The 23,372-nt window shown below is 37.3% G+C and overlaps 1 protein-coding gene across 2 annotated transcripts in view; it reads right to left on the reverse strand.

The window, feature by feature from the left end:
* The window catches only part of csmd2 (CUB and Sushi multiple domains 2), a 560,701-nt gene that overhangs the window by 149,248 nt on the left and 388,081 nt on the right, over window positions 1-23,372 (reverse strand). For both annotated transcript variants that reach the window (XM_688741.11, XM_073931822.1), the window contains exons 30-32: window positions 13,503-13,697; window positions 13,029-13,145; window positions 7,557-7,670 (exon numbers count right to left, since the gene is read on the reverse strand). In XM_688741.11, coding sequence (XP_693833.6) covers window positions 7,557-7,670; window positions 13,029-13,145; window positions 13,503-13,697 — 426 coding nt within the window. The remainder of the gene's footprint in view (window positions 1-7,556; window positions 7,671-13,028; window positions 13,146-13,502; window positions 13,698-23,372) is intronic.

The raw sequence follows: 23,372 nt of genomic DNA on the forward strand, positions 1-23,372 counted from the left end.
ATTAAGATCAGAATCTTCTTTTAGTTCCTCCGAGGCTTTTCTGTGGCTGGACCATGATTATGGAAGCTTCTGAATAAAGTGGCACTTTCCCCATACATTTTTTAATCACTTTTAAAAAACTCACCTTCTTGGTCTGGACTACTAATATTAGTCTTGACTATTATTCTGTTTCTAAATGCTTTACTGTTTTTCCTCTTGGCTTTTAATTTTTATGTTTTATTGTTATCATTCTATAAGTTGTTAAATTTTATGTACAGCAAATTGCTCAGTCTTGTGTTTGTTTTGAAATGTGCTTTTTATGATCTATGACCACAATGAACCTATTTTGTGATACTTCCAGCAGGATAAAACACCACATGACAAAGCTAAAAATAATCTCAAACTGGTTTCCTGAGCATGTCAGTGAGTTCACCATCCACAAATGCCATCCAAAGTCTCCAGTTCTCAATCAAACTGAGTACATGAGATGTGGTGGAACTGGAGATTCTCATCAAGGATGTGCAGCCGACAAATATACGGCAACTGAACTGTGTCATAACATCATATAAATTGGGGCCAACATCTCTGAAATATGTTTTCAGGACCGTACTCTCTATTTGAAGAAATAACACCTGAAAGCAAACCAAGGTCTAATCTGGTACTAGCAAGTTATGTTCACAAAGTGGCTTGCTCACAATAAAGAAGAAAAGGTCTGCACTGGAGGCGATGCAGTGGTGCAGTAGGTAGTGTTGTCGCCTCACAGCAAGAAGGTCGCTGGTTTGAGCCTCAGCTGGGTCAGTTGGCATTTCTGTGTGGAATTTGCATGTTCTTCCTGCGTTCGTGTGGGTTTCCTCCGGTTTCTCCACAGTCCAAAGACATGCGGTACAGGTAAATTGGGTAGGCTAAATTGTCTGTAGTATATGAGTGTGAATGAATGTGTATGGGTGTTTCCAAGAAATGGGTTGCAGTTGGAAGGGCATCCGCAGTGTAAAAACATATGCTGGATAAGTTGGGCATTTCATTCTGATGTGGCGACCCCAGATTAATAAAGGTACTAAGCCAAAAAGAAAATGAATGAATGACTGAGTTCTGCATTATAAATGATAATAATAATATTAATAAATACCAGTACATATACCATAAACACACTGTTCAGCAGTTTTGTATTGTTTTCTTTTTAAATGTTTTGTCAATCACTCAATCAATCAATCAATCAATCAATCAATCAATCAATCAATCAATCAATCAATCAATCAATCAATCAATCAATCAATCAATCAATCAATCAAATCAACCAAGCAAGAGACCAACTAACCAATTAACCAATCAAACATCCAACTAACCAAACAACCAATCAATTATCCAATCAATCAACCAACTAACCATCCAATCAATCAATCAATCAATCAATCAATCAATCAATCAATCAATCAATCAATCAATCAATCAATCAATACATCAATCAATCAATCAATAAATTAATCAAATCAACCAACCAAGAAACCAACTAACCAATTAACCAATCAAACAAACCAACCAAACAACCAACCAACCAACCAATTATCCAATCAATCAATCAACCAATCAACAAACAAACCATCCATCCAACGAACCAACGAACCAACAAACCAATCAATCAATCAATCAATCAATTAATCAATCAATCAATCTACTAACATCCATCCAAATAACCAATCAAATTTGTTAAATGAGGTTCATTTTAAACAGAATATTGTTTTTTATTTATTTATTTATTTTTTGTCTGGACATTATATATTGTTAAAAGATTTTTATTTTTTAATATTTCTTTTTCATAAAAAAGACATAAGAAAGGGGACCACTTTAGTAGAAGTACCACACATTCCCACTACTAACTTCTGGCTTATTACTTGTCTATTAATAAGATATTTGCTGTTTACCTAAACTAACTCAACTGGTTAATAGCAAGAGTTGTACCATAAAATTAAATAAAAAATGTGTGACCAAAAATGTGTACTTGTCAGTCTATTATTAGCATCAGCTGTGAATTATTTACATTTTACATGCTCCCAAGCTCAGATCTATTAATAATCTCGATTTCAAAAATGCAACCGTCTCTGCATTGCTCATCATTAGCATATGTGCCGTCTGTGGCGCGGTGTGTGGGGGCTGAGGCTTTGAATTTACCCAGAGTTCCCTGGGGCACAGTCAAGTTCCACGGGGGGTTTTGTAGAGAGCAGGTTTCGGTGTTGAAAAATTTGTGCAATGGCCAGAGAAGATGAAACCGCATAACACTCTCGCCCATGTTGGGATCGACCAACGCTCCTGCTCATGCCTTTGGCTTGCTGGGATGTTATTAGAACAAGTCTCAGTGGGTGGCAGACAGAGTGACAGCTACAGTAATAATCCGGCGGAAAGCTGAGGTGTAGGGAAACCCTGACCGCTGATTTATTCGCACCTGCTGTTTGTTCCAATGGACACATTATTCTGCAGTGCTGTGTGGGAACGGTGTTGCACCACAACCACAATTGTGGGAAACCTGCGTGACGACCACAGCTTTACCCGCTGTGTGTGTTGTGCAATGTTTAAGGATGTGGTGGAGTGGATTGAGGTAAACTGACACCATCATTTCAACATTGCAGAAGTTTACTCTTCATGAAGGAATACTGTGTGAAATCTGATGACTCAACAGAGGTGGACATGACAATTTTTCTTCCTACCAAGTTTTAACTGATATGGAGGAGGAAGGGATTTGCTGAAGAACAAAACAATCTCTCAAAAATGCACTCAGGCCATGTGGGACTATACATGTATACAATCTAGTTCCAAATTAACATTAATATAGAACTGAAAAGTTATATTTCCCAGAAATGGGTTGCAGCTGAAAGGGCATCCACTGCGTGAAACATATGCTGGATAAGTTGGCGGTCCATTCCGCTGTGGCGACCTCAGATTAATAAAGGGATTAAGCTGAAAAGAAAACGAAAAGTTATATTCTTTGATTTTTAATTATCTTATTTCATTCAAAAACTATAGCAGGCCAAATGTTGGAGACATTTAACTGGGTCTCAACGACTATGCCTTTGTCTTAGTAAAACCATTCCGGCCGAAGAAACTCTTTTGTTGATAAACTTCATTTCGTTCAGTGTCTGAACAGGATCTGAAACTATTCACCACATTTGCATGACTTGTTTAGCCACTGATCCCTCCTAAAACAAACACTACCTGACAAAAGTCTTGTTGTCGATCCCAGTTGTAAGAGCAACAAATAATACCTTGACATCTAGTTGATCATTTTGAAAAGTAGCAGAAGATTAGATTTTTCAGATGAATCTTCTGTTGAACTGCATCCCAATCATCACAAATACTGCAGAAAACCTATTGGAACCTGCACGGACCCAATATACTCAAAGAAATTAGTCAGGTTTGGTGAAGGAAAAATTGTGGTTTAGGGTTACATTACAAACCACAGGAGAGGACAAATTCTTCAGCAGGATAGCGCTTCTCATACTTTAGCCTCCACATCAAAGTTCCTGAAAGCAAAGAAGGTCAAGGTGATCCAGGATTGGCCAGCCCAGTCACCTGACATGTTCATTGTTGAGCATGTCTGGGGTAAGATGAAGGAGGAGGCATCGAAGATGAATCCAAAGAATCTTGATGAACCCTGGGAATCCTGCAGGAACGTTTTTATCCCCCTTCCAAGATTTTTGTCAGGTAGTGTATATACAAGACAACTCTGTGCAAATTAGACTCTTGTTACACTGTAAGAGACTCTTGTAGACTCATGTGGACTTCTTGAAGATGACTGTTTGACAACAGAACAACCAACATGTCTCAACAAAGAAGTCTGCTTGTAACAAGTCTCCTGGTTTGGGTTCTGAAATTTCCACCTGCCCCAAATGCATTTATTGTAAATACCAATAGCTTAATTTGTGGTTTATTTTCAGCTTAGGCCTGGCAATATCCTTGTTTAGTTATAAATCCTCACTATAATCAATGGATTAACTTTGGAAAGATGAGAACCAAATACGGATCTAAAATTGTATGTAAGCCCTATGTTTGCTAAAGTTTTATGAACATTTTTGTAAATTAGCATATTAGAATGATTTCTGAAAGACCATGGAACGACCAACACAGGAATTACATGCAAACTCCTTTCTTTTTTCATTCATTGTTAAAATAAAGTGCAACTTACATTATAGTTAGAAAGTTTTTTTTTTTTTTTTTTTTTTTAACACTGATCACAAGTCATATTAATGTTAGGTAATGTTAAATAAAAAGTAATTTTGATTAAATTGTTATATTGAAGTTTCTATTAATCTGAGTATCCGTAGAAAAAAAACAACCCTGATAATGCAGAAATGATTTCAGATTTGCAAATTAGCCATGTGACAATGAAGACAGGAGTAGTAACTAAAAAAACATAATATATTTGACAATTAACATTTAAATTTTTTTGTATTATTATTATTATTATTAGCGGATGCCCTTCCAGCTGCATCCAATCACTGGGAAACACTCATACACTCCCATTCACACACACACATACAGACTACTAACAAGTTAGCTTACCCAATTAACCTATACCACATGTTTTGGATTGTGGGGGAAACCGGAGCACTCAGAGGAAACCCATGTGAATACGGGGAGAACATACAAACTCTACACATACTCAAAAACGCCAACTGACCCAGAGGCTCGAACCAGTGACCTACTTGCTAGGAGGCAATAGTGCTACCCACTGCGCCACCATGATGCCCTATTATTATTATTGTTATAAATAAATAATAGATAAATAAGACTTCCAAATTCATGATTTCGTTCAATAGTAGGCAAAAATTATAAAGTGAATACTGTAAGTTTAAAATTAAATTACAAGTCAGCCCTTTTTATTTTGTTTAACTCCAAGGTGAAAGAAAACAAAAACAATAGGAAAACACTACAGATTCTTGGACTTCTTCTTTCTACGGGAGAACAGAATTCTTGTCTATTGTTTAAAAGAAGTTTCTAACAGTTAATTCACAGAGGACTCCGAGTTCACTCAAAACTTGCTATTCGCTTGTGCAGATTATTCATTCCCGATGCATGATTTTCCACAGAAAAGTGGAGTAACATCCATCAAACCTGACAACTGAGCTTATAACAATGGTGACATGCAGCAACACTTGTTTCCCGTCTTTCTGCAGCGCCAAAAAGATAATAGAATATCTGCAGTTTGCTGCGGCCTAGTATCAATCTTGACTATTCCCTGCTTGCTATTCACGCTCCAAAGTGCGCATTATTTCCAGCAGCCCGCAGCACACTCCACCGATTTCACACCAGCATCTGAAGTTAAAAAGCGCATCTCAGATAGTACATACGCTCTGAGCGGTTCACCTTCCTTGAGCGCGGAGGGTTTCACGCCGTATGCTAATCGTGGGTGTTTGACTGGTGTGAAGGGTGAAGAAAAAACTGAAATGTACACAGCTCATCTGCATTGTCATGGGACAGTCAAAAGCAAAAAGAGCCAGCGAGAAAACTGACCGCATTAAACGGAACTCCATTAAGCCCAAATAAAAGCTTTCAGCCTCGCCGTCTCATTGGAGATCTATTTAGCTAGTCTGTTTTAGCTTATTTGATTCTGTTTTCTTTTCTGTTTTAAGGAAGAGAGCCCTATTTACTGAATCCCAATGAAATCTGTTTGTTAGACTGTATGAGTCATCAAGCTTGTTATGTGAATATCTACGTTTTATTCTCTCGAGCACATCATTACAGCTTGCGCACATCTTTGTATGTTCTGATAATTATGAACTCGGGAGACTGTACAAAAGTACTGAGGCAAACTTCATGATTTAAAGCAGAAGTGTGTCATTTTTTTTTTACGCTGCTTAAAGGGATACTCCACTTTGTTTTCGGAAATAGGCCCCTGGAGTTACACAGTTGAGTTTTACCACTTTTAAATTCATTCAGCTGATCTCCAGGTCTGGCTGGAGCATTTTTTAGCTTAGCTTAGCATAAATCATTGAATCAGACTAGACCATTAGCATCTCACTCAAAAAAACAACATAAAAAAAAAAAAGTTTAGATACATTTCCAATTAGAAGCTTGACTCTTTTGTAGTTACATATGAAGACTAATGGAAAATGAGAAGTTGTTATTTTCTAGGTCAATATGGCTAAGAACATTTATAATATTGTCCCTGCTTCAGCCATGGTACAGCAGCAATTTTTTTTTGACTTATTACTACAGAAAGAGAGTATAAAGTAGTTCCGATCCATATTGACCTAGAAAATAGTCACTTTTCATATTCATTCACTCTTAGTACATTATGCAAGTATGGTCAAGCTTTAAATAGGACATTTTTCAATGAGATGCTAATGGTCTAATACGTTTCAATTATTTATGCTGAGCTAAGCTAAAAGCTCTTCCACAAGACCCAGATATTAGCTGAAAAAAAGGTAAAATCAACTGTTTAACATCTAACGGTATGAGCCTACTTTTAAAAAAGTGTTTCTTTAACATTCAGAGATTAGATATGTGCAAATCGATAATAAAATAAGTATTTAATGTCAAGTAGCCAGAATAACTAGTGATTTAATTGATTCTTTTTAAACTAGTGAGCTAATTAGTCAAGCAAGAGTACATACCAGAATTGAAAAAAAAAGTTCCCTTTCTCGCTTCCGTTTGTTTGACCATTTCAACCATAACAGCGCAACATTATTTCAACCAATAGTGTTGATTCAGCACAGCAGGCATTGCATCTAAGTTACATTGCATCTACATGCATAGTATATTTACATTACAATTAGACTGTTAGGTTGGGGTTGGGGTTAGGGTTAGGGTTAGCGTAAGTTTACATGTACTTGCTAAGCTTCTTATAGTCAGTTAAATGTCTGTTGAAGGAGCAGTATCAACAGATATTAAGCAGACAGTCTAATAATATTCAAATGAACCATCAAAATAAAGTATTACCATGAATAGATACAGGCTTCAGCTTTCTTTAAATTACCTTCTTTTGTGTTAAACAGAATAAAGTTACTCATGAAGTTTGGAACCATTTCAGGGTGAGCATTCATTCATTCATTCATTCATTTTCTTTTTGGCTTAGTTCCTTTATTATTCAGGGCTCACCACAGTGGAATGAACTGCTAACTTTTGAAGGTGAGCAAATGTGAGTAGTTGTTAATTTTTGCAAGAACTATCCCTTTAAGCATCTGTGCATGGCACATATTTGTAACTCTTTTACTTATCTGTTGACACATAATAGTATCTACACACTATGAATCCATTATTAAACATTAGTCTATTTGGCTAATTAGTCTATCTTGACTTAAGTATACGTATGTTTATTGTGCCTGATTGTGTTTTCATACTTTGTTAATTGTTCATTTTTGTTTAGTAAATCAAGCACTGCCTTATTTACAAACTAGTTATTTAAGAACAGTTGGTGGATTTTAAAGTGTTAAAATGTTACCACTTATCTTATTATTGGAGTTGCTTAATAGACATTTTTTTCCATTTACCTTTAAACCTAAATGCAGTCTGTTTAAAATTCAGGTCCTAATGCCAGTATAGACAAGATAGAGTCGAGTTAATACAGCTCAAGCAGCTTTACTGACCTGTGTGGGCTCCAGAGAGAGAACTCAGGACACGGGCATGCTGTGTCGGTCCATCATACACCTCCACAACATCATTTAGAGCCGTCTGGAAGAATGCAAATTGGCTGAACACCACTGCAGAGAGATAAAGCGAGAGAGATTAGAATTATTTCATAACAACTCATCTGAAATCCTGACACTGCAAAAGCTAATTCAGTGCTGAAAGACTGAACCTAATCGCACCTGTGGACCACCTGTTGTCCTCTCTATACGCACCCTGGCGCTTAGTAGAGTAAATTTTCCAAATGAGACCCATAAAAAAAGAAACCCTGTGTTGCAACGTTCCCTATCCCGCAGCTGTTCGAAGCTATTATGCCATGCCTACGGAAATTTGTGCCTTAATTAGCTCTGCTTCCACAACGTTTGGCTTGACCCACAGAAATACAGACAGGCTCGCATCTGCTAATTCAGACGCTGTAGGAAACCCCAAATTGGCAGAATGACCTTTGTGCGTTATGAATCAAACAAAAGGGTCAAATGGTCAAGCGGAAGCTGTTAGGGTTATTTTTAAGAAGTAATACAGAAAATGCCCATAGCTAGAGGCTCTATAACCTTGAAAGAAGGCCAATATGGGTTCAAATTCTGTTCAGAGGAAATCAGTTCACTCCACGGCCCTATTTGCATTGCCTCAGGGCTGATATTTCAGGCAAGCAAGCCCAAAAAACTACTTGAATGGGTAAATACTGAATTCTTCAAAAATATGGAGCAAGATCAGTCTCAAAAATAATAGATTTACAAAATAAAATTCATACATCAACAACACAATAACAATTATCATAATTAAGTTCAAAACACAATTTATAAATACATAATGCATAAATCCAATTCGCAAATTCAAAACATGTTTTAAAAATACACAAATCCAATTTATGAATTCAAAACACGATTCAAAAGTGTGCAAATCTAATATGTGAATTTGAATCATGATAAAAAAAAACATTATTTCAATTCATAAACTCAATACTCGATTAAAAAAAATATGCAAATCCAATTTGTGAATTTAAAACATGCTTAAAAAAATGCACAAATATAATTATTAATTTTAAAATAAAATTTAAAAAATATGCTAACTAATTCATTTGGTTAAAATATTTATACATGTGAAAAATATTTTACTCACAAATTCACAAATTGTGTTTATAAATTGAAAAATCGGATTTTGTAAAAGTGAATTGTGCTGAATTTTGTATTGTAAATGTATAATTTTTGAGACTGATCTGGTTCCATACAAAAACGTTACATTTAAATAACACAAATTGTGCCATAGATGCTCATTGTTATGTTAGTGAAGCATTAAAAAAAATAAATAAATAAATAAATAAAATAAAAAAAGCTTACATTGTGCAGTCCCAATATCATGTCTAAGGGTTGTTGTTTTTTTAACAGGAATTTCCTGTGTGACCTGCACTAATGGCTGTCTGGCTGACTTATAATAACAGGGTTTCTGTAGGTTTCACCAAGTCAAATTTAAGACCTTTTAAGAACTTTTTTAAACCAATATAACTGACAATTTGGACTTATACAGGGTTAAATAAATTTTTTTATTTTTTATTATTATTATTTTTATTTATTGGCTTGACCGAGGCAATGAAGCTGATTTTTACTTGCCTCATCAAAAAAAAAAATTAATAATAATAAATAAATAAATAAGTACATAAACAAATAAATCAATAATTAAACGAATAAACAAACAATCAAACAAAAACAAACAAATAAATAAACAAATAAGTACAATTGAATTACTTCTTATATTTTAAACAATGTGTCAAAACAAGCAAACTTGCTTTAAGTTTTGCACAACAGTCTGTCCAGGTCAGTGTTCCCATCAGGTATCTTTCAAAGAAATGTTATTGTAAGGAAGACAATTAAAAAGCATTGGTAAACAGAGTTAATGAATAAAACTATTGTTCAAAGATTTATTAAGATGGATTGTTGGTGATTGGATGGTATCAGCCTGATTGAGTACACTTCCATTACATGAAAATAGGAAAATGAAGACCTGTTTAAAATGATTTAAGACTTACAACACACTATTTCAGCATATTTTAGAAATTTTAAGGTCTACAATTCTGTTTTTGGAAATTTAAGACATCTTAAGACTTTTAAGACCCTGCAGACAGCCTGAATAAGGCAATAGATTCTCTCTAGCCAAATGGTTAGACTGTCTTGATATACAGTAGTCAATAATTAAAGTGATGAGATAACTGTCCTAAGATAAGAATTAGTGTTGTTCAATAGTTCTAAGACAACTTTAAAAAATGGGTTTGATTTTCTTTGGTCTTCTATATTGATTTTAAGATTTTTGGAATTTTGGACTAGTTTGCTCTGGAATTTGGTGCGCACATCCAGTATGATGCAATGCAAATAGCAACCAAGCAATATATCAGACACTGACCAAAAATGTGTGTCTGATTAGTACAGACATTTGACATGGTACAGATGTGATCAAACATATTCCGTGTACATTTCAGACATGATGTGTTGGATTGGCTGAGCTCACTGGTTAAAAAGAAATATTTATCCATTGACAACCATGCATTCTGACAATTGAACCCTACAAAAATGCTTTGAGTTATTGTCTTATTTCTTGCCCAAATATGTAAAAGTTCCTAAATGAAGAAGCATGAAATAAGAAGTCAACATTATTAAAACAAGCAGAATATACTGAAAAACAAAAACTAGACTATTTTACTGACCCCACTGGCTGATTATTCAGCTTTTTAAACATCTATATTACATGTTTTTACACATGCAATGTGTTTAAAGGGTTGTTAAGCACATGCAAGAAATCATTTTCCTACAGTGTACTGCCTCTGACGTCACAGCTTAAGATTTTTGCCAGCGAAGGGCATCACATAAAGAAAGTGAGTTCACTGAGCGGCTATATTTGCATTGCCTCCGGGCAGCTATTTCAGGCATGCAAGTCCAAATCCTAACTAAAATCTCAAAAACTGCTTGTCAAACTTGCATTTAAATACCATTTAAATTATATTTGACAAGTGCTGTCCCACAAATTTGGGGTTTTTATGCTGGAAAGGCTATAAAAAACCTTTTGATTTCAAGTCCTCGCTGTCAGTGCACATATGCAGTCTCAGTGCCTTTTTTATTGGAACTCCAGCATCCAATGACATCTGCACCAATCAGCAATTGGCTCATTTATTAGAATACAGTACTTCTAATGTATTGTGCAATTCTCTTTTTGTCTGGTTATAGACATTTTCTTCTTTGCAGCATGGAGAACACCATAGTGACCACAGCCTTCCAGCAGGCTGCTTAGAACTTCCATTAAGAATTGTAATCAGCCAGAGCGGCATTTCTCAAACGGGTGTCAATACTATTTTAAGTGGTTTACTGAAACTTTAATTTTGAGAAAAAGATGTGTGTTAAAGGCGTTATGCTTCTGTCAGATGGGATTAAATGGTGTGAGAAAAACGCTCTTCTGATTCAGTGTCTGCCATCAGATGCTGAAATATAGCTTCAGTGTTCTCGACCTGTCAGCTGTTATACTGTATTCTGCGGCTCTTCAATGTAAACAAATAAAAACATATAAATAATACCTCATTGCATTATAAAGAGCAAACTATGTTACTTTCATGAAACTAGCAGGTATGCAAGCCATGCAATTTACAAAAATTAACAATAAAAGTGTGTTACAGACACTATTCTGGCTGATTTGCATGCTGATTCTAATCGGGAGCAGTTATGTTTCATTTATTTAGTTTGTGTTGTTCAGTATTTACCATGGTATGTGTTTTTCTGTCATTTTAAAATGCCACTTTATTTTCACTTTGTGACATTTACTAAATCGATGTGTCAGTGGGACAGTACAGTAGGCTACATGTGAAGTTTATTTATAAACAAATTTCGAGAGGATCACGTGCTTATGATTGTTCACAGCTGTTCCAACTTTAGCTAATGACTAATTATCCTATCAGACGATCCTTAACTCACTATAAATAACCCGACTTTTTTCATCTCAATATCTTCGTCTTGAAGAATCCCCCCCACCCAACCCTACTTTTCCTCCTTTTAAACGGGCGACATGGTGGCCAGTGATTAGCGCTGTTGCATGACAAGAAGAACGCCCCTGGTTTTATTCCCCTCCAAACCAGGCGACATTTCTGTGCCGAGTTTTGCTCGTTCTCCCCGTGCTTGCGTGGGTTTCCCCCGGGTCCTCCGGTTTCTTCCCACAGTTCAAAAACAAGCACCCTAATCAATTAATCCAAAATATTTTAGCCAAGCTCTGAGTACACCTTCTCAGCATCCATATCTGACACTTAGCTACAATAAGCAGGAGGGGGAGTCATCAATATCTACCTGAGCTCAAACTCCCCTCTTGCCTTGCAACGGGAGGGAGCCCAGGGCTCGAGGATCTTATAAGCTCAGGGCTCTCCCCCGGGACAGCACACCAAACAAGCTTTATTATCAATTATCAGCTAAGTGTGAACTCTTGAAGGGTGTTTCAAACATTTTGGTGAATTACATTGTTTGGGTTGGTTGTATGTTGACGAGGCTGCATTTAAATGGCACAAGATGCCGTCTGACAATGAGGGAAAAAAGCCTAGCAGCAGTTGTTTTCCATTCCATTAGATCGCATTTTTTTTAAATGATCAGTCCAGGAGGTGGCGCTGACCCACAGCAGTATTAGTTCAAAGACGTAAAAAGCAAGTAAAATAGATGAAAACTATCTTTTCAAAGTTGTCCAAATGTGACTGTTTATACGCATCAGCTGCCGACCGAAAGTTCTCAGCATCCTCCTTGCGCATACTCGCAAAAGATAATGGGTTATTTTGCATCCTAAGAAAATGGTCTATAAGAGTGAACTTCTATGAGACTTGCATTGTCTTGATGTGAATTTGAAAGTTATAAAAGCATTTTCTATAACACCCCATCCAAACTAACAAAGACAACATGTTATTATTGTAAAAAGTTATACACAGTACATTTCAATTACAATTTTGGATCTTTTTGCTTTAACAAGTGAGATTATATAGTATTTTATAGTATGAGATAATGAAAATAAAAAACATCCAATAGACCAAAAGGTGATCAAAATGATCATTTGTAGCTGATAAAGACAAAAAAATGAGCATGCCTTCTCCTCATGTCTTTGCATGCCTGATTCAGACATGGTGCATTTGAATTTAGATTTTTTTTTACCAATGCCTGATGTGTTTGAGGGGTTTTGAAACATGAAAGGAATTCTACGTCTTCCTGTCTTTGAAGTTAGAGCTCAAAACTGGTTGCTAGGGAAGGTTTTGGGACTGTGTGTATTCCATGCAATTGCTTGGCATGCAGCGTTTTCAATTTTCCCACAAAAAACATTGCTATAAATGGGAACGCTGACAATTTCTCATTAAATTTCAGACCCTCTTGGTTGAAAGCCTACAGAGGTCCATGAGTGTAATTCTGTGAGTGCAATAGCATGCTTACCATAGTCTCTCGGCACAACAACTGAGTACAGGCAAGTCCTCCCACTGCTGTAGTTTCCAGGATAACCAGGGGAAAGCACAACCCCCTCCAGCCCGGAATACTGACCACCGCACGGTGCTGAGAGAGTAAGAGAGACAGCCACAGAAAGAAGGCATTAGAGACTAATTTTCTGTCCTCGCCATCTCCTCTCCGCCGTTCCCTCATTCCGCTGATCTTAAATTACTTTTCTTGTCTGATTCCTGAGCTGCCCTGCTAGATGTCCCCAGTGTTTGCCGAAATGAAATTGCAGTGTGTTCAAAGTATTCCTCAAGGTTACATCGCAAAGATGAGCCTTTGCTTATTTCCTGGGGAACAGCAGCCGATGTGACAAACGGCAGATCTTCGAAAGCTTAAGTTCACTTAAGGCTACAGAACGAAAGCTCGAGTGCATGAAGTAAGTATTTACGGAGATTCCATTACAGTACATGTTCTTACCTATGCAAACAGGTTTTGGTTTGTTCCAGCCAGGTTTGCCGTCAGACCCCATGATACAAGTGAGAGTGGCGTCTCCCTCCAGCGTGTAGCCACTGTCACAGTAATAAGTGACAGTTGCCCCCAGCTTCAGCTCAGTACCAACACGAGTGCCATTACGAACCAAGCCGGGCTCAAAGCAAGACTCTCTGGGATTTTCTGTTGAGGAATGAAACACAACACATGGTCAGAGGAATAAAAAGGAACACAAGAAATGCTCATTTATAGTTATATATAGTGTTCACAGGGTGCTCTTTAAATAGTCCAAGTTAAGCTAATCGGAATGTGTATTACTAAACAAACAAACTGCTGAAAGACAGTTTCCCTTGTTTAATACATGGCTATTACAGTATCTAACACATCCACACACACATACAGGTATATAGTGTTTAAAGTGACACCATGTAACTACTGTGGTTAAGGGGGACACATCTTTCCTTACAACCTACAAATAAATTGAACATATCAAACAATGTGTCATGGGCTCATTAAGATACATCTCACTAAAAAAGATTCACTTCTGACCAAGCAGAAAACAAGACACCTGCTTTTTTTCACAGGCTTACAGGGTCATCTGTATCATGGTTTATTAAGACACACAGGTTTACAGGGACTGCTTGTGTAAATCATTCATTCACATCAAGAAAAGTGGTTTAAAAGGTCAAACATGGTTAACCAGGACCAATAACAAAACATAAAAACACTGACTGGGTTATGTTGCATACTTTATCATCCATTCATTTGATCATCATTCATTCATTGTTTACTCTCTGATTCCTTCTGCCATTGATTAAAATACTGTTTACATATGCACAAATATTGTCATCACTCATAATCAGAATAAGCAATTAATAGTTTTGTATGAAAACTCCAAATCGTGGTCAAAGGAGACAGTTGTAAAATTACCAGGGGAATTGTAAGCATCACATCATGGTTAATGGGGACAGTGGTAAAATTTATACACAAGCACATCATCCTATACAAGGACAGGTGAGTCCTGGTGAGTAACCTAATATTTAGTCCCTGTAAACCATGTATGCAAGAACACACACACACACACACACACACACACACACACACACAGACACACTGTCAAAGCTACGAATTGTTTCACTGATTATGCACACCTGCTGCTTGTTTCAATTGAAGATGTTCTAGGTCTATTGCTATCCATGTTTCTGTGCATGTTTCTGTTGCTTTTCTATGATTATTAATCCAGTGTGTCTGTATGTGTCCAAAATGTGAACTCTCCTTTATCCACAGCACAGCTTTAAATTAGGGGTGTAACAGATCACGGTTGATCTGTGATTCGTATGGATTTTTTTTTACTGGTAGACTAATCCTAATTTTGTAATAATCCCAGAGAGAACGCCTCACGTGTCGTTCAAATCACATGTATGAAAGCATTTAGGCTTTTCTATGAAATATAATGATGATGGAAGAAGTTGTGGTAGGTCGGGATCTCAACAATCACACAACATAAATTACAAATAATGGTGATTTTCGTATGTTTATAAATCCCTCAAATCCCTGCATTCAAATCTGAAACGTCAAAAATTGAGATTGATTGAGTCTTTAGTCTTTTGAGTTAGTTATGAAGTTACAAACAGTCAAATAACACAGACATACTGGAATAACAGTTTATAGTCTGGATAAAACCACTGATGTTTATAGTAAAGATTACAATCACCATCATATGCATTTAATGATGCTCAAAAATGAAGGTTGTAGGCAGCAATTACATTATGTAACCAATAGGTGGTGACAACCAGCCATCAAAAAATATGCCACTAAATACTTCATCAAAAATGACACATTTTGTAATGAAACATTAAGTTTTATGAGTGAATAACTAAATCATTGATTTAAAATGTGACTAAAAATAAACATGGGTTGTACAAATTAGGTTAGATTTATTCATTTAGCGTTATCAGCATCAGTAATGCTGTGTTCACACCAGACGCGGAAGGAGCGTCAAGCGCGAATGATTTACATGTTAAGTCAATGCAAACACGCAAATAGACATCCTGTGGCATGATACATACGAATGGTGCAGCGCGAATGACGCGAATGCGTGATATGCACAGCACGGCGTGACATGCGCAAATGGCGCGAATTTAGGAATTTGCGCGTTTGATGTGCTTAACATGCGTTTCACGCAAATCGCTCAGGTTAAAAAATCTGAACTTAAGCAGATATTCACGCCACGTTAACCAATCAGGAGCTTGCTCTTTTAGGGGCGTGATTGTGACGTGGCACCTGTTGCTGATGTCGCGGGGGAAATCAACCAGCCGAAACTGACAGCAGTTCATCAAACTGGGCTCGGCTCAGTCAGAAGCACCGCTGAAAGTTTCTGGAGGAGTATATGAGCTTACAGAGCCAGTTGCACCTCGGAAAGGATGTAGGTGACTCAGACATGGCCCTAAACATATTGACGCTGTTTTTCAGTCTTCATAAAGCACATAAACACAGTTATTTTCTTAATAAAATCCATGTTAGCCATTTAGCAACAAAGCAAGAATCACCGGACAGACAGAAGCCCTGCCCATCAAGCGAATCCGCATCTGTTCTGAAGTGAATTTGACGCGCATATATAGCGGGGTCTGAAGCGAGTAAACTCAACTGTTCATGTGGCTATTTACGCGCGAATAGTGCAATTTATTGATCCCAAGGTGTCCATATCCGGGACCAGGCCGTATCCTGAGCTGCTGCTGTGCTGTTGGTCATGGGGGAGTGGAGAGCAGGAGACTGATTCCAGTGATGCTCCAGGGACAGACGAGTCTTCGCTGAGGCCAGCTTCCAGCCTCCACCGCTGAGACTGCAGCTCTGCACAAGACTTTTGGCCAGAGGAGAAATTAAAATGGTCGTGCCGAACTGAGTCTGGTTCTCTCAAGGTTTATTTTCTTCACTCTCCAATTGGTGAAGTTTTTTTTCCCCTCTCCGCTGTCGCCACTGGCTTGTATGGTTCAGGATCTGTAAAGCTATGCATCGATGAATTTGCTCTTCAGTGTTTGGACTGATTTCAAACCACACTGAACTGAGCTAAACTGAACTGAAACACTAAAAACTAAACCACCCTGATCCAGTTACTATGACCATTTATGTGAAGCTGCTTTGACACAATCTACATTGTAAAAGCTCTTTACAAATAAAGCTGAATTGAATTTATCCGCACGTTCCGCGTCTGGTGTGAACACAGCATAACAGTTTTCACAGTACTGAATATTTTACTATTTATTTTTATTTAGCAGATTATTTCTTCAGTATATTTTTTTTTTTATAAAATTACAGGTTGTAAGTTCTGTTTAGTAAAACCAAAAGTTTCTTGCAGTACTTTAGTTGTAAATGGAAAGCAAATTACATTTGTCTCCTCCCTTTTTGGCTGCTCCGAAAAAGGATCCGATCGTGAAAAAAAATAAATAAATAAATAAATAAAATAATGTGATCCAAACTGTGAGATTTGTGATCCGTTACACCACTACTTCAAATGTCTATAAAGAGCATTAATAACATCAACATTTTACTAGACTAAGGTTTTAATGAATATTATCGTTGATCCATTAATTATGGACCCTTGTACAGAAACAATCAACAGCTCCAAATACTAAAAAGGTAAGAACTTTAGAAAACACAATTTGTTTCTCAGAAAGTCTCACGCTGAAGCTCTTTGTGTAAGTAAATAAGTGCACTTCATATACGCTTCAAATGAGCTCTCGCAGATGCTTCCACCATTTCACAACTCAGAAATATGCTAAAGTAACCTACATGCCCCGTGGAGCATGAACAGCCGACCCAGGACAGATTAAAAGTGACACTGGGCTACATAACGTCTGCTGACTACACAAAACAGTCCGTCACCCAGCAGGACATGTGAACGGCGCACACCGCATCCTTTGGCCAAAATTAGAAATCAATCATTCTTACTACACATCTGCACCGCACAGCAAAAAATGGGCTTCTTGTTGAGATATCACTTCCAAACATAGTTATGCTGCATTGTTTACGCTGGTGCTTGTGCCCTTCATGGCCCAATAGCATGCCGGAATACACTGCAATCTGTTCTCTGTGGCCGACGCCACAAACGGCCCATAACTCAGCTCGTTATGGATCCTAATAAGACAAGTGCGGGATGGGCAGTAATTAAGAATGGACCACAGCCAGCCTTAAGGTTTAGCTCAGGTGTCCATTGATGAAGTTCCATATGTGTGTGTGTATGTGTGTGTATGCATTTGGTTGGACATGACAAATGTTTGAGCTGGCAGGGAATACTTTCGACAAGCAATGGAGTGTGTATGTGTGTGCGGTGTTTATTTAACCGTCGGTCAAGCGTGCATTGCGTTGGCCCACATATTGCACCTCGGAGGCCAATCAGACGCGGTTGGGAGTCTGCGAGAAAGCTGATTGGTCTGTAAAGAGGCTGGTAGCACGTGAAGTTCATTCCAAGATACGCAGATGAACTAACGTGACCCTTGTGCTGACACTTCTGTCAGGGGTTAAGCTAAAATGAACACACTTTCAGTTTATTTATGACTGGCTTCCATGTTATTAGTTTATACTAATTCATTGTGAGGAGACTGGGGTCTGGGACTGGAGCTTTTTGAAGTGCCACACACTGTGTCCATCTGCTGCGCCAGATTGAGAGAATACTGTTCCTCATTCACCAAGCCCAACAGAGGGTGATGTAAAGAGCACGGTCCTCTCCCTCACTGACTGCCGCATGCCAGCTATATGGCCATCTGAAGGTAGTGTTATAGCCTGGTTCATGGTAAGTTCACTGACTGAGACCCTTGAAAGCATTAATAACTATGATGAAGTGAATACAGCATCAGTGTGACAGCTGTAGTGTAGTTGTGAAACATCTGGCTTTCTGTGGGGCATGAATCCATATTTACAAACAAACAAACAAGCAAACAAACAAACATTATTCAATGAGACATACAATAGTGCCACATTATCATTCATTCATTCGTTCATTTTATTGTCGGCTTAGTCTCTTTATTAATCCGGGGCCGTCACAGCGGAATGAACCGCCAAACTATCCAGCAAGTTTTTACACAGCGGATGCCCTTCCAGCCGCAACCCATCTCTGGGAATCACGTTATTATGTCGATATAATTATAATATGCTAATTTGTTGCTTAGTAAATATTACAAATATTGAAAACAGCCTCATAATTAAAGGACTTTAAGGTTCTCTTTAAGGGAAAAACTTTCTTTTCGGCTTATCAATCAGGGTTCGCCACAGCAGAATGAACCACCTACTTATCCAACATATGTTTGTACGCAGCAGATGTGCTTTCAGCCGCAACCCAACACTGGGAAACACCCATACACTCTCTCATTCACACTTATACATTCATTCATTTTCTTCTCGGCTTAGTCCCTTTATTAGTCTGGGGTCACCACAGCGGAATGAACCGCCAACTTATCCAGCATATGTTTTACGCAGCGGATGCCCTTCCAGCTGCAACCCATCTCCAGGAAACATCCATACACACTCATTCACACTCAGACACTATGGACAATTTAGCCTACCCATTTCACCTGTACCACATGTCTTTGGACTGTGAGGGAAACCAGAGCACCCGGAGGAAACCCAAGCGAACGCAGGGAGAACATGCAAACTCCACACAGAAACGCCAACTGACCCTGCCTTGAATCAGCTACCTTCTTGCTGTGAGGCAACAGTACTACCTACTGCGCCACCATGTCTCCACACACATATACACTACAGTCAATTTAGCTTAGTCAATTCACCTGTACCGCATGTCTTTGGACTGTGGGGGAAACCGTATGGAGCTAATATGCCAAAACAATCTGAATTTGAATTGTGTTAATTTGAACTATGATGACAATTGTGATTTTGTTTAGAATTTCTTAATTTGAATTTGAATTTCATAACTTGAATATTGAACATCTGAAATGTAAGACAATTATTTTTTTTGTTTGTGTTCTGAATTCACAGACTGCAGATATCCAGTTTGTAAAAATACAGTTAACATTTTTCAAGAAGAAGAAATTCAGAAAATCAACTTCAATCTTCTAAAATTCAAAACCAGAAATTCAGATGGTGAAAGTCAGATTCAGCAGAAAATAGTTTGAGGGTGATCAACAGGGAAGAGTAGACGATCACCGAAAAGTCAAACTAAGAATAACTCACCTCTGCTTTATTTATTGTTATGGACAGATTACAGGGTGTGAATTATGAGGGTGGGGGGTTTGGGGTGGTCTGAAAATAGGTAAAAATACATTAAATTTTTCTATCTACTTATAGCCTAATTAAAAAATTAAACATATTTATTTTAGCTTTGGACAGCTGTGCAGGAACTTTGTTTTCAAAGCTATTATGCTAATAAATAGCATTTTGGCAGATCACCTACTCCACCTTTAAATAAAATCCATGTATTAACTGTAGCTTTTGACCAATTTAATGCATACTTACTGACTACTTAATTTCTAAACATTTTTTTTTTAAACGAGTATAAACATTTTCTTTATCTATTGTCTATGTAAAAGTAAATAACAATGTTCACCATAGAATTATAAGGTTCTATCGGACATTTTTGTAAAAGTTGAGTTATTGATGCATTCTTATTAAATGACAACTTATTTCCATTATGGGATGTTTTTTTATAAGCTGTTTACATTTTAAGACTTTTTATTTAAACAAAAAAAAAAAAAGTTACACACATACTGTTTGCTCTGAAATGCAAAAACATTGAAGCTCAATATCTCAAAATCATTCAGAGCTCAGATAGAACCTTATAAATCTAAGATAACAAAATATTAAAAATCATCAATGAAGTCTATGAGTAGCAGAAAGAAGCATTAGGACTTTGTTAATTTTACATAAATGCATGAACAATTTGCATAAATATTGTCATCAAAGCGTTTAAAAAGTGATACATAAAAAATAGTTATTTTATTGAAATTACTCTAAGCCTCAAAGGCAAATATTCCTAAATGAAGTGTTAAAGAATAGATTCCATCCTCTATTCATTTAACCAACGCATGTTTTTACTCGGTTTTGACTCTTAGCGAGTTTAATTTTGGACCCTGGTGGGTCTGATTGGACAAGTCATTCATATTTCATGAACAAACAACTAAGCCAAAGAGTCATCAGACAAAGTGAGGTCAGCAGGGCACACACGAGGACAGCAAACAGCATTTGTTCTCATTTGCGCTGAGCCTTTAGTGTGACAGCAAAACATTGATCAAATGCCAGCCTTAGTGAGCGAGTTCTAGCTTTTCATTTTCATAATTCCTCTCTACACGACTGCGAGAAGTGCCTCAGGTCGATAATTATACGGCACACGAAAGTGGTATGAGCAGGAGGGGTGATTAAGGCAAGTCTAAGTGGCGTTGCAGTACAAATGCAAAAGAACAAACGCGCATGAAGAGAATTGAGGTCGTTCTGGACTATTTGACTGAATTTCTATGCAAGCGCTTAAAGAATGGAAATGGATGGATTCATTCCTCCCACCACAAGGAGGCAACATGTTTTGTGTTTGTTACAAAAATAGCATTCGTGCATCTTAGAAACATTGACAGGTTATTGAACATGTTGACTGGGTCTACTACTCGAGTAGTTGAATTTAAGTTTACTACACGACCATTAGAAAAGACTGTTCTATGTAGTATAAATGTGAGTAGTATGAATCAACTGGAACATATTTAAACCGCTTTTTCCATGTTATATTTCATCTGCAACAACAATGTGAACTTTAACAAGATATGTCTGGACATTACATTCTGAATGCATAATTACTCAAAGAGCTGAGGAGATTTCTCTACACGAAAGACTCGCGAGATGATTGACAGGTGACGTAACTAAGCAACATACCGACCTGTTAAAGTAGTATGTCCCAAAGCATGCATACTCTTCTGTTACACACTCTAAGGTAAATACATTTCCTTCATAAAAAAGTACAAACTTTTAGAATGTATACGTATGTGAATTGGGACCCAGCATGTAAATTTGGACATACTACTTGGCTCGCATACTGTTTTTAGCATGCTATATAGTATGAAAGTATGGGCGCAGCTGCTGTCTATTTTGTGATGTTTCTCTTCACTGACTACTTATTAAGGTTCATTTTATTAATAAAATATCGCCACTTACCTACAAAGCAACTTTAAAAAGTTTAGCACTTGTGTTTTTATGCAGTCTTACATCACATTCTATACTACAGTGCTGTCTAATGCTTGATTCTGATTGGCTGATGAATGTTCTAAGGCAGGGGTGTCCAAACTCAGTCCTGGAGGGCCGGTGTCCTGCAAAGTTTAGGTACAACTAGTGATGCAACAATTATAAAGTTTGGTTGTACGATTATAATCTAAGAAATAATCACGGTTTCACAGTTATCTCGAGTATTTGCATTTATTGCATTTATTCAAAACCCCACTAGTTTAAAACTAGTTTAAAATAGTTTTAAATTTCGTTTTGTAGTTCAGGTCCAAATAAATATTTTTTGCTGTTCTAATCGTTTAAGTTAATTTAATTGAATATATAAAAATCAGTGAATATTATCGATGCATTTATTAGATAAAATTGCTCATTAAATGTGTTTTGGACATTATCAATACACCGGCAAAAATAGACCTAGTGGCAAAACTATCGTGCCACTGCTGCTTCAACGAAGCTCAAGCCTCGTGCTGATGCACTGCTTCTGCTTGCAGTGTGAAACAAGCTTGAGTCTTTCAGCACTCTCTCCAAAAACACTTGGTTGATCTCAGCTGGCATTCGCCACATGATCACTCTCATCAATGCCATTATTTGTAACTTTAAATGGGTTTGCAAATCTGTGTACTTTCCATTGTTTCTTCCTAAAACTTTAGCCATTTGCAATTCCCGTGGTCACATAAGTTCCCTGTCATCACAACTCGGTGTGCCTGAAAGTCGTGAGCGTGTTGCGGCGCTTGCTCGTATCTCCATTAGAAATACCGAAACTTGCACAAGCTTGCTTTAGTTAATAGCCTCTGTCATAGTTAGTCCAGTGTGCGTGGTTATTACTCTTGGTGTACAAACTTTGTTTAGTTGCTGCAGTTTTGTTCCGTGCAGAAACACACTGTTGAGAAGCCTTTACAATAAATTAACTGTGACAAATTAAATTGCGGTCAATAGTAAAATTGGTTATCGCCACATCCCTAGTTCCAACCCCAATCAGACACACCAGGGCTAGCTAATAAAGCTCTTACTAAGCTGTCTAGAAACATCCTTGCAGGTGTGTTGAGGCAAGTTGGAGCTAAAATCTGCAAGACACTGGCCCTCCAGGACTGAGTTTGGACACCCCTGTTCTAAGGTGTTGCAGTTATTGTCAGATAAACACAAGTAAATCTAGGCAAGTTTTGGCCACAATGTAGTTCCATATACAGATACTGAATAATGTTGTTTTTTTCACAGCTACAACAGTCAAAAATCTAAACAAAAGACTTTGGATACGATTTATGAGGGAAAAGGAGTACTATAGTTGTTTAAAAAAACACACAATCACAAATATCTTGAAACACAAAATCTGGACAATGTGTTTGGGTCATCAGCTTTTGCTTAAATGATTCATTAAGGTTCAGACAGAATGACTAAATTCACACCAGCCAAACTTTAACTGAATGCCTCACATGACTTGGTACTACAGCCATATTAAAGGAAATCAATGTTTATCCTTGCTTAATGATATAAAAAGCAGCTTTGCATATGACCACTTATATGATGTCAAGTGTAAATGACATTGTCATTGCATTGTAATTATGATCACAGGTTGTAATAATCACTTCATACAGTCCTGATTGTTTAATCCCAAAAATGTATGATTTACAACAGACACAGTAATCTATG

This window comes from Danio rerio, chromosome 19 (genome assembly GCF_049306965.1).
Source record: "Danio rerio strain Tuebingen ecotype United States chromosome 19, GRCz12tu, whole genome shotgun sequence".
Lineage (NCBI taxonomy): Eukaryota > Metazoa > Chordata > Actinopteri > Cypriniformes > Danionidae > Danio > Danio rerio.